We start from the raw sequence: 12,019 nt of genomic DNA, 5'->3' as shown, positions 1-12,019 counted from the left end.
CTGTATACAAAACCCTGCAATTCTATGACGCTGGATCTTATTATTTCCTGAATTTCAAGGTCTCATGATGCTGATAGCCCGGAATCCTAAGTTCTCTGTCTGCCCACGCCCCTGGGCGCAAAAGAAAACAGAATTCAGCAAGGGTCCTACCACCCACTGCCTCAAAGGGTCTCTGAGGATAGTCAGCCGCCCCCTCCTCGTTTCGTGGGGGCTGGAGGGGCGTAGCTTGGGCGCCGGGGTGCCGAGGACTTCGCAGGGAGGAAGGATATTCCAGAGACTGAGTCGACAGCGCCGCGACACGTGACAATCGAAGCGTCACGTTCTGTGGTCTTCGAGGGTGGACCGGACCGGTCATGTGACGCGGGGGGAGGGGCACCATGGGGTGATGTGAGATGCAGGGCCTCTCAGATTACGTACCAATGACGCATTCCCACCCGGTTTGGCAACTAGATTTCCGTTGGAAGATGCGACAGTTCCGGCAAAGGGGGCGGGTTCTCACGTCCTGGCAGCTTTGCTTCCGTTCGGGGCGCTACAGCTTCCGACCTCCGCCTCTCCCTCGGGCGAGGAAGAGACGCGACCCCATGCGCATGCCCCGATCATCCCAGAGGGGCGGGGCCGAGGCTACGGGAGCGGGAGGGGGGGAAAGAAAAGGGAATTCCAACCTGTGGAATCTTGGGGGGGGTCCCCGAGGTCGGCTTCTTCCCATAGACTGTGGATGGTACCTGGCACAGAGCCTCTGGTGGCTCGTGGGGAGATTGGGGGTCCGCAGGGTGAGGGCGGAGGGCAGTGTCAGTGTCAGAGTGTGAGTGGGGTACGGGACTTCCAAACTTAGTCTTGAGGCCCTCGGGTCTCCGGCGCCGGGGAAGGGAGCTCGGGCCGCCATGCGCGACAGGACCCACGAACTGAGGCAGGTGAGAAGTAGGGGCTGCAAGGTTGGGGACGGGCGGACGGGCTGGGGTCTGGCTGGAATACAGGACTCCTGGTCTTCGGGGCAGGGAGGGGTGGCTGAGGGCTAGGAAGGACAGACCCGGAAGTCCGTGAGTCCTTCGGGGAAAGCAACAGCAGGCAAGTGATGCCAGTAATCCCGGCCCTGGCAGGGGGATGACAGTTCGGACGATGAGGACAAGGAGCGGGTCGCGCTGGTGGTACACCCGGGCACTGCACGGCTCGGGAGCCCGGACGAGGAGTTCTTCCAAAAGGTAAGAGGCTGGGGTCTCGGCCTGTCTTCGCGAGGGGGCTCGATGACCCGAGGAGCAGCGCGGTCTGGAGTACCCCCATATCTCCTTCAGCCCTCCTGGTCACCTTCCTCAGGTCCGGACAATTCGACAGACTATTGTCAAGCTGGAGAATAAAGTCCGAGAGTTGGAGAAGCAGCAGGTCACCATCCTGGCCACGCCCCTTCCCGAGGAGAGTGAGTGAAACCCCAAGCGCAAAAGCTTGCTCAGCCAGAGGGATTGTGGGGATTGTAGTACCATGCAGGTGGTGGCCAGGGAGGTTTGTTGAGATGGGGGCTGCGGTTTGGGAGTCCTGGCTTTCTCTTGTTCAGGTATGAAGCAGAACCTGCAGAACCTGCGTGATGAAATCAAACAGCTGGGGAGGGAGATCCGAGCGCAGCTGAAAGGTGAGCTTCTGGGACCTCAGACAGATCCTTCCCTGTGGTCCTGCCCAGCTCCTGGTATATCTGGGAGGTTTGTGGCCCAGAGAGGCCAGTGATATGCCCAGGCCACACAGCAGGCCTAGCCCCAGAATCTTTGTCTCCTGGTTTCCAGTCCATAGTACTTTCCGCAGCACGTGCCTGCCTCTTGAGCTCCTTTATTTGTAAGGAAAGCATTTACTCCTACAATTCCTGCTACCCAATGTGCATTCTTTGGACAGGCAGACAGGAGTTTGTCAAGAGGCCTCTGCATACTTGTGGAAATTCTCTGATGTACTGCAAAGAAAAAGATACTTTCTCCCATCAGAGGGTCAGAATTAGTCATTTATGATAAATTATAGTTCCCAAAAGAATCTCGTGGAGACAAGCACTTTTCTCTTGTATGGATGGGGTGTGGTCCTGGCCCTGTGTCCTGGTCCCTACATGATTTTTTTTTCTTTTTTTTTTTTTTTTTTTTTTTTTTAATAGTTTATTGTCAAATTAGTTTCCACATAACACTCAGTGCTCATCCCCACAAGTGTCCTCCTCCATGCCCATCCCCCCATCCCCCCTCCCTACATGATTTTCTGAAGCTACAGGTCAAACCCCCTTGCCCATCAATACCTTGTGTCTTCCCACAGCCATAGAACCCCAGAAGGAGGAAGCTGATGAGAATTATAACTCAGTCAACACAAGGATGAAAAAAACGCAGGTAGGTTTGTTATTCCCAGAACTAGGAGCTTTTGCAGTGTTTCTAGATCATTAGGTGGCAGAAGTAAGAAGGAAGTTCCCTTAGAGATCATCAAGTCCAACCTGATGACTTTCAAATGGGGAAACTAAGGCTGAGAGAAAGAAAAGACTCACCCAAGGTCAAGACCCAAGGTCTCCTGACTCCCAGTCCACCTAATATCCTGCTGCCTTCTCCATTCAATGAGAAGTTGCAGGGTCCCCGGATCATGCCTGGGGCCATGTTGGCTGCAGAAGCCATGCTTTCTAGAAACCAAGATGGGGAGTCAATCTTGAATAGGTGACAAAGACATTACTCAGGTAGGGTTTGGTAGCTAATATCCCTGCCCAGGGAAGAAGAGGCTACAGTCATAAATGAGTGGGAGGTTTCCTGCCCATGTGACAGGAACATCCTCTACCCCATGGGCAAAATTCAAGAAGTCAGGAAGAGGAACTTCCCTGGAAGGGGAAAGTCACTGAATCAACATCTTATCAACTCCTAAGATTTGAGGTGATCTATATGCCCCCTCTCTGGGTACCCAACGAGGAGTGGTTTGGAGTTCCTGGAGATCAGAGTTGGAGTAGGTGGGCCCAGGGCTCAGCAAGGACCCCAGATTGAAGATAGAGCAGTTTGGGCATCTTGCAAGGGTGCAGCTGAAGGTCGGAGAGCAGATATGTTTCTGAGGAAGCAGCTCCAAGGAATGAGCACACGGAAGGCAGCAGGGCAATGGACAAGGTGAGAGGATGTTTCAGGAGGAGGCTGTGGTGGTCGTTGGTGTGAGAGGCTGAGGGCCCAGCTGGACCTGTAATATCTGGACAATAGGCTGATGTCCGGGAATACTGGCACACCTTTAGTCTAAGCAGTGAGACTTGTGTTCAGCAGCAAGCATTCACAGGTATTTCTTGAGTGTCTACTGTGTGCTAGACTCTTCTAGCTGTTTGAGATCCAGCAGTGAACCAAAGATCCCTATCCTCAGGGAGCTCACATTCTGGTGGGGAGAGACAAACATCATAATAAAGAAGTACACTATTTTAGAACCTAGTTAAGGGAAAAAATTGAGGAGAAAAGGGATTGAGAGTGCCAGCAGAAGGCAGGTTGCAGTTTTAATAAGGTAAGAAAACTTGGTTCAAAAGAAAATTGTTGAGAAGGTGATACTGGAACAAAGACACAAAGACTTCTGCGGGGCATAAACACTCTAGGACCAAGGAGCAGTGAGTGCAAAGGCCTGAGGTGGAAGTGGCTTTGGCGGGGGAGGAGTAAGGAGCCCAGTGTGGTTGGAGGGAGTGAGTGGGGGAACAGCTGGGGGAGATAAGGTCAGAGGGGAAATGGGAGAAGGGAAGGTCATATAGGGCCTTGTAAGCCCTGGTAAGGGTTTTGGCTTTTATTTTGAGAGAAGGGTGGTTAAGGTCACAGGCACCTGTGTTTATGCTGTTTGCTTGCTATACTCATGGGGATGCTGAGGCCAGATCCGGGGTGCCCAGCCTGTATTCTCCATCCTTAGCATGGGGTCCTGTCCCAGCAATTCGTGGATCTCATCAACAAGTGCAACTTGATGCAGTCGGAATACCGGGAGAAGAATGTGGAGCGGATTCGGAGGCAGCTGAAGATCAGTGAGTTGTGGTGTCTGGCCCGCAGGGTCAGGTAACCCGACCTAGCTCTGAGCCTGGCCTTTTCCTTCGCAGCAAATGCTGGAATGGTGTCTGACGAAGAGCTGGAGCAGATGCTGGACAGCGGGCAAAGTGAGGTGTTTGTGTCCAATGTGAGTGGCCACAGCCTGCTCCCTCCTCTGGGATTCCCATCTTCTCTGAGGCCTGGCCCTTTTTGATTGGGGGAATACTGAGGCCCCGTGGGGGACGAATTCACATGCCTAGAGTCACTCATCAGGGCCCTAGCCCCAGTTCTAAGCCCAAGGGCTGCCTGAAGAACTGCCAACAGGAACATCTCACCTGCTGCTGGTTTTCCTGTGACCCATCCGTCCATTGCTGTCCACTCCCCAGATACTGAAGGACACACAAGTGACTCGACAGGCCCTAAATGAGATCTCAGCCCGGCACAGTGAGATCCAGCAGCTTGAACGCAGTATCCGTGAACTTCATGAGATCTTCACTTTCCTGGCTACTGAAGTGGAGATGCAGGTGGGCACCCAGGATAGCTGGCTGGACTTGAGACCTAGCCCCAGGACATGAGACCATGTTCAGTCAGAACCCCAGCTGTGGGGGTGCCTAGGTGGCTCAGTCGGTTAAGTATCTGACTGCCTTAGGTCATGATCTCATGGTTTGGGAGTTCAAGTTCGTGTCAGGCTCTGCACTGACAACTCAGAACCCGTGCTTCAGATTCTGTGTGTGTCTCTCTCTTGCTCTCTCTCTCAAAAATAAATGGATAAACATTAAAAAAAAAAAAAAAGAACCCCGGCTGTGACTGTCAGCCCCCCCTCCACCCTTAAGCCTCTCTCCCTGAGGTTTTTATCTTCCTCCAGGCTGGGCCATGCCCCCAGGCTGGCTCTTACTTCCATCCTGAGCCATGCCCCAGAATTACTTCCACCTCCACAGTTACCCAGATGCCACTCCTCTATATGCAGCATCTCACCCTATCCACCAGTTGAGCCCACCCCAGGTATGGCCCCAACCCTGGCTCCTCCGCCACCAATAGAATTCACCTTTATACCTCTAAGAGCTCCAGTCAAAGTTGTCCCTTAGAGAGCCTTTGTCCTCAAATCTGTATGAGGTCGGGGTGGGAGGTGGTGCTTTTCCCCTGCCCCTGGTTGTTTGGGGTGAGGGAAGCTTCCAGCGCTGTCCCAGAGGAGCTGACTCACTAGTGCTGCAGCCAGTGCCCTTGTGCAGCTGGGAGTCATGAAGAAGGGATTTCATTCAGTAGGAGCACCAGGACCTGAAGGCTGGCAGGGATGAGGAGGCAGGGATCGGGAGGGCTTCACATCTGTTGAGAGGCAGGCCTTAGAAGAATGGGCAAACTCAAACAGATTTACGGTGGGACAAAATCCACCCTCTGTGAAAAGGTGTGAGCCTCTTAAGGCACTTGGCTCCAAGCCACCACTGCAGATGAACGTTGTATGGGGTAAGGGAGCAGGGCAGAAGGGACCACATGATAAGTGGGGGCCTGGAAGCCACCCTTAGGATGTGAACTTTTGTCACATGTGGTCCTGCCCCCACACCTTTGTTAGAGCAGTGTTTTCTGCCAGAAAATGTCCTTCAGGCACCTGGGGTCTAGGGTGAGCAAACAGGAGCTGCTGGGCCCTCCGCCCCCAGTTATCCCCACCTGCCTGAACAGCCCCCTCTTCCGAGCAGGGGGAGATGATCAACCGGATTGAGAAGAATATTCTGAGCTCAGCAGACTATGTGGAACGGGGGCAGGAACATGTCAAGATGGCCCTGGAAAACCAGAAGAAGGCGCGGAAGGTGAGCCTCCTCGCCCCTCTCGTCCCATCCCAGCCCCTGAGCGGCCCTCCCTTCCCTCCTGAGTTTCTCTGAACTCCTCCTCTCCCACAGAAAAAAGTCTTGATCGCCATCTGTGTGTCTGTCACTGTCCTCATTGTGGCAGTGATCATTGGTGTCTCCACGTTGGTTTGAGAACATCGCACATTCTTGGTGAGCTATTGTGGGCCTGCCCCCCGGCCTGCCTCATCCCAGGCGCCAGCCTTTCCTCCTCCCCTCAGACCCTGTTCTCCCTCCTTCCCTTGCAGGCACTAAGAGCACCAGGGACCCAGGTCTGCCTTCTCTCCCAGCAGCTGAGGGGGGAGGGCAGGACAGAGCCTCCAGCTGGACCCCCTTCCTCACACTGGCCCTGTGCAGAGGGGCAGACAGTTCTTCTGGGGTTGGCAGCCGCTCATTCATGGGGGCTTCCCCACTCAGGCCACAGTGCCTGGGAGAGAGCCTGCAGTGTCCTGTTTGGCTGGAACACATGGTTTTGTTTAGAAATTAAAAAAAAAAAAAAAAAAAAGAGCTTGGAGACTCCCCTGTGCATGCGTGTTCCTGGAAGGGCTCCCCCAGGACCTCCAGGTATCCAGCCTCCCGTTTTCCTGGCCATCCTTGGGACCAGGCCCAGCCCAGGCAGACTCACATCAGACTGGTCAGGTGCTGTGACTGCAGCAAGCTGGTACTGCCCTCCTACTATCCCATAGNGGTAATACCCACATCTGGCTCAATATTGTTCCTGGGGAAAGACTTACTGTGAGTACCTAACACCAAAGCAGTGAAGCTGGGATACAGGTGAGATTTAAAGGGGGGGGGGGCACACACCGGTGGGCATTCCGGAGGCTAAAAAGAAGCACCATGAGTAATTGAAGCTGTTGCTTCAGATACAGTGAACAGGGAAAGGCCTGTCTCAGAAGGGGCGACATTTGAGTGGAACCTTAAATGAGGAGGAGCCAGTTATGGGAAGAAGCAGACAGGTTGCTAGGCAGAAGGAGCAGCCCTATGCCCAGCAGAAAAGCATAGGCTTTGACAAGGAGTTTAGCTTAGAGAGCCAGTGACTCTAGATCAGCACACTTGGTTTCTACGTGGTTATGTGGTTGAAGCAGCAGAAGAGTCGGAAGAGCCTGACGCCTGGTTTCTGGAGGCACCTAAACTCCAGACCCCAGCTCTAAATTTCTAAGAGTACTGAGTCCCGAGCCTAGTTTCTGGAGCTGGGCGTGGCACCCGTCCCTAGAAACCTAGCTTCTGGGGTAAGCTGACTTCTGTCTCTGAAGCCTGGTTGGAGTGGGGCGGCGCCTGACCCCAACCAAGTTCTGGGGGCTGGGTTCCAGACGCCCCGTCCCATCCCATTTTCGATCCCACAGGTCCTCGCTGCTGTCGTCGCTGCTGCTCCAAGCTGCCCTTGCCCAGCCCATCTGGCCAAAGTACCTCTTGCTTCGGCTGCGCACGTGTAGTTGCCAGGGTGATGCGAGTCATGGAAGGGCTGGACGTGTGTCCCTCGGTGCAGTCTCAGTCCCTGCCCCTGGACTGGGCTGGGGGAGGAGCCAGAGGGCGGGATTAGGCCCTGGTGACCCCTGCCTGCTCTGCCTCCATCCACCTCGGCGCCCGCCTGCAGCGCCTCCCAGTGGACCTAAAGTGACCCTGGCGCAGCTGTTGCAAGGCTTCTGCATCAGGTCCAGGTCGGAGCGTTAAGCTTGGCTCGGAGTGTAGGGGGCGTGGCCTTGTGGGAATTGGAAAACGATTGGCCAACGGAACTAAATGTTGTTCCTAAAGCGCATCCGGATTGGTCTGTAGGACGTCCTGCGGTATTAAGCGACAATTAACCAAATACTGATATGGGAGGGGCCTCGGTGAGTCCTCGGTTGCACCCAAAAGTGATTGGATCACAGGGCGTAGGGGGCATGATCAAACCTCTAAAAGAAGAGGAGGGGCACGGGCTTGCGGGCTTGCGAGAGTCCGGCAGGGGTAGTGAGTCTGGGACTTCATCCAAGAAGGCGTGGCTGGGTCCTTCCTAGTCGCTGAACTGGGCCGCCGCGCAAGTCTGGGAGGGTGCCCATGCCTTCATCCTGCCTGAGATCATCTGTGTTCTGTGTACAGATGAAGCCCTAGACTTCTACAAGAAAGGTGTGCAAACGCAATCTGGATGTCCACTCAATGGGAAAACTGCGAGGCAGGGTGGATCCTGCCCCAGTTGAAGACTGATTCGAATATGGGGCCTCTGGGTTTCCCTAATTCTCCATCTCCTCCCCTGCGGCCTGCATCTTCAGCGGAACCCTGTCCTGTTGTTCGCCTTTTCCCGCCCACTCACCTTTCTGCCTTCAGAGGAAAACTGCACCACCTGTGGCACCTACTGGGATCCGGTAGGAGACTATCAGACCAGTACAGGGACTGTCACATCTACGCAGCTGGGTATCCGTGTGCGGTATGTGACTTCTGATTGGTTTTGCTGGACGGCGCCACCCCTGAAAGCCTGTTTACCTCTCTGTCTCACCCAGGAAGCTGTGCAGAACCTCCCGAAAGAGGTAGTTAGATGGCCGAGTGAGGCCTCAGATGCCGGCCCGTTAGTTTGGACTTTTCCTGTGGGCTAGGGGACACATGGAAGGGTGCTGAACAGGTGAGTGGCAAGTTTGGGGGCAGATCTTGCAGTCAGGTGGGCCCATGCACTGGAGATTTCACTCCAGTGAAAATCCACAAGGTGACTCTCTTGAGGATACCTTCTCCTGGGGAAAACTGAGCTGAACGAGGAGGGAAAGGCAGGTTTTGCACTGAAATCCTGTCTTGCCTGCTGTTCAGAGCACAGGGTCTTGGTTGAGTGGGGCTTTTCCAAATCCATCTTGCAGCATAACTTTTCAGCTCTAGATCTCCCCACTTATCATCTCATTCATTTGTCACTCAATATTTCATGGTTCAAATTACCAGGAAGAGAAACCCGATTGGTCCGGGTCAGGCTACTTTGACCAGCCTACATAAATTATCTACCTGGAATCAAGACTTTACCCTTGACCAAGATGTATGTGAAGTGTTACCTGGTACAAAACAGTGCAGCAGAGTGTGTATGAAGGAGGAGTGGAGGAGCTCAGTGATTGACATTTCTGGTGTGGCCCTCTGATAGATTGTATCATTGTTCTGAATATACCCTGTCGTTCCTGCTAGACCATTCACTGTAGAACTGTAGACATTCATGCCCTACTAACAATAGGGTTGGGTATATGACTTGCTTTGGCCAATGGGATGTGAGTAGAAATGTAAAGTATCACTTCCAGATAGAAGCAATAGAAGCTTTAAGTACCAGCAAGTAGTCTGGCAGCTTGCCTTTTCTTTTCCCACTTGCTGTGAACCACTGGTATTTGGAGGCTAGTAGTTGTCATATCAGAATAAGTCTAAAAAAAAAAAAAGAGTAAGAGTAAGTTTAAACCAATTGTCACAGAACTAGTACCCCAAAGTGGCGTACTACCACATTAAAAATGCACCTGAATTATGTGGCATTGGCTTTGGAGCTGGGCAGTGGCTGATGAGGAAACCATCAGTGAAAGTTGGAAAGATGGTGACATGCATTAGGCAGTGGCAAAGCATTTGGTTAAACTGTAAGCTGGAAATAACTAAGAATATAAACGATATCCAAATGAGCTTGGGGCTTTTGGGGAGGGGGAAATTTGAGAAAGAATATTAGGAGCATACCTTGATTGCTTTTGGATGCATTTGACAATTGCTTTTGGATGACCCAGAAAGTAATTGGCCAGTTTTTCTTTTAATGTTTTTATTTATTTCTGAGAGAGAGAGAGAGAGAGAGAGAGAGAGGGTGAGCAGGGGAGGGTCAGTGAGAGAGGGGGACGCAGAATCTGAAACAGGCTCCAGGCTCTGAGCTATCTGTCAGCACAGAGCCCCACATGAGGCTTGAACCCACAAACCGTGAGATCATGACCTGAGCCAAAGTCGGGTGCTTAACCGACTGAACCACCCAGGCACCCCATTAATTGGCCAGTTTTTAAGCAGAAATGGAAGAGAATATAGAAACTCCTGGGCAGGTGATCTGCATTTTTAACCAGTGAAAGATACAACTGACAAGGCCCTTAAGCCACAAGGTTTGATTAAAACTCATCTTTGTGGTAAGGGTCATATCAAGTGTTTGGCTTTCATGCCTTTTGTAAAAACCTCTGAATTGGTCAGAGTAGTTCCCAATAAAACCTTTCAGTTAGCCAAGATGGTTCAGAGAAGAGAGTTTAAGAGTGTAATTCTCCCAAAGGAGTTAGTAGGCTCCATTTGCTTACAATTAAGTCTAAAGAGAGAGGCATGTCTGAGAAGAATTGGTAGGTTTGGCATTTGGCCCACAACTGACTGGAATCAAATAGATAAGCCTCTTTCCTTCCTCACAAAAAGCCACTAGCATGGATTTGTGTTTAAGACCTTGAGGGCTCCCAAATATCTATGGCCATGAAGGAGACTGAAAGCTGCTTTGCTTCAAAAGGGCATAACTTCCAATGTTTTCTCAAATGTGGCCAAGGAGAATAAATGGGAACAGATGAGCTACTTAATGGGAACTAGGGAGTTAGTCTCAGAAAGCAGTTCCACTCTCAGGAAAAGGTGGGGGGCCTTTGCAGCATCTGCTCAGCAAGGTATTAGAATTACTATGGGCCAGTAAGTGCTGTGTGCCTCTCATTCTTCTTTCTAATTTTATTTATTTATTTATTTATTTATTTATTTAGTTTGAGAGAAAAAGAGTGCCTGCATGCAAGGCGTGGTGGGAGGGGCAGAGGGAGACTAAAAGAGAATCTCAAGCATGCTCCACACCGGCGTGGAGCCCAACACGAGGCTTAATACTATGACTCTGGGATCATGACCTGAGCCAAATTCAAGAGTTAGACGCTAACCAACTGAGCTACCCAGGTGCCCCTCTCATTCTTCTTTCTAAATGGGAGTGTTTACTGCCATTATCCTGTCTCTGTTCCACTTCATATGTTGAATGTGTGTGTGTGTGGGGGGGGCAGAGATAACTTGTGAGGAAGAGGAGGGAGCTGAGGATTTTGGGGTTATTAGGTCTCTGGATCAAGAGAAGCCACCTCTGGACCTGATATACAGACTATTAGAGGTCCTGCTCTTGACCCTGATGCCATGATTAGATGGGTCATTTGGGTGGTCTCCCCTGGGAAGGATGCGTATTTATTTTTGCATGTAGAAGAAACACAAAGGCCATATTTGTGACAAAGAAGGCAGACTAGGAAGGCTTCACAATTGTTCAAAAACATTCAAAGGGGCGCCTGGGTGGCTCAGCTGGTTGAGCGTCCTACTTCAGCTCAGGTCATGATCTCACGGTTCATGGGTTCGAGCGCCACATCAGGCTCTGCGCTGACAGCCAGCTCAGAGCCTGGAGCCTGTTTCAGACTCTGTGCCTCCCTCTCTCTCTGACTCTCCCCTGCTCATGCTGTCTCTCTCTCAGAAATAAATAGAAAACATTAAAAATTTTTCATTAACCCTCTCTATGGGATCCCACCATATGAAGAGATTATATATCCCTACTCCACTGACGTCAGCTTTGGGTATGTGGCTTGCTTTCGGCAGCGGAACTTGAGTAGGAGTAATATGTATCACTTCCAAGAAGAAGCTTTAAGAGCCATCAAGGTGTCTGCCACCTTTCTTTTCTTTGTATTGAGATTAAAAATTCCAGATTGAGGCTGTTCCTCCAGACTGGATTCTGGAATGAAGATGATATAGAACAGAGCCACGGGTGTCCCATGGAGGATGTTGGTTTACAGCATCCTCAGGAGCTTCCCAAGTGAAATCAGAAATTGGCCCCTGTACACAGAGGGCAGGGAGAAATCAAACAGAGAGGCAGGCCACTGCAGATTGGAAGGTGGCAGGTTTAATAAGGAAGGGGACGTAGAGGCGCCTGCCTGGTTCAGTCAGCAGAGCATAAGACTCTTGATCTCGGGGTGGTGGATTTGAGCCTTGTATTGGGTGTGGAGATTACTTAAAAGTAAAATCTTAAAAAAAAAAAAATTAAAGTAAGCAAGGGAACTTACATGCAAGGTTTGTCTTGGGCAGCTGCCAAATGAGTAGATCTCTGCACCTCCCACCAAATATTTTTTTTTGTACCTCCCACTGGATCTTAAATTTTTTTTTAATTTTTAAAAATGTTTTATTTATTTCTGAGAGAGAGACAGCATGAGCAGGGGGAGGATCAGAGAGGGAGGGAGACATAGAATCTGAAGCAGGCTCCAGGCTCTGAGCTAGCTG

General features: G+C 51.5%; 1 protein-coding gene across 1 annotated transcript; it reads left to right on the top strand.

Moving 5' to 3' along the window:
- Nucleotides 1-640: 640 nt before the first annotated feature.
- STX4 (syntaxin 4) lies at nucleotides 641-6,300 on the top strand. The gene is made up of 11 exons (XM_077760320.1): nucleotides 641-911; nucleotides 1,098-1,199; nucleotides 1,312-1,411; nucleotides 1,547-1,621; nucleotides 2,275-2,345; nucleotides 3,862-3,970; nucleotides 4,043-4,119; nucleotides 4,358-4,495; nucleotides 5,663-5,773; nucleotides 5,864-5,962; nucleotides 6,058-6,300. The coding sequence occupies exons 1-10, from the start codon at nucleotides 882-884 to the stop codon at nucleotides 5,942-5,944; spliced, it is 894 nt and encodes a 297-aa protein (XP_077616446.1). The 5' UTR covers nucleotides 641-881; the 3' UTR covers nucleotides 5,945-5,962; nucleotides 6,058-6,300.
- Nucleotides 6,301-12,019: the final 5,719 nt, after the last annotated feature.

This window comes from Crocuta crocuta, unplaced genomic scaffold (assembly GCF_008692635.1).
Source record: "Crocuta crocuta isolate KB4526 unplaced genomic scaffold, BGI_CrCroc_1.0 scaffold73, whole genome shotgun sequence".
Classification (NCBI taxonomy): Eukaryota; Metazoa; Chordata; class Mammalia; order Carnivora; family Hyaenidae; genus Crocuta; species Crocuta crocuta.
This window is presented reverse-complemented; position numbering and strand designations above follow the sequence as displayed.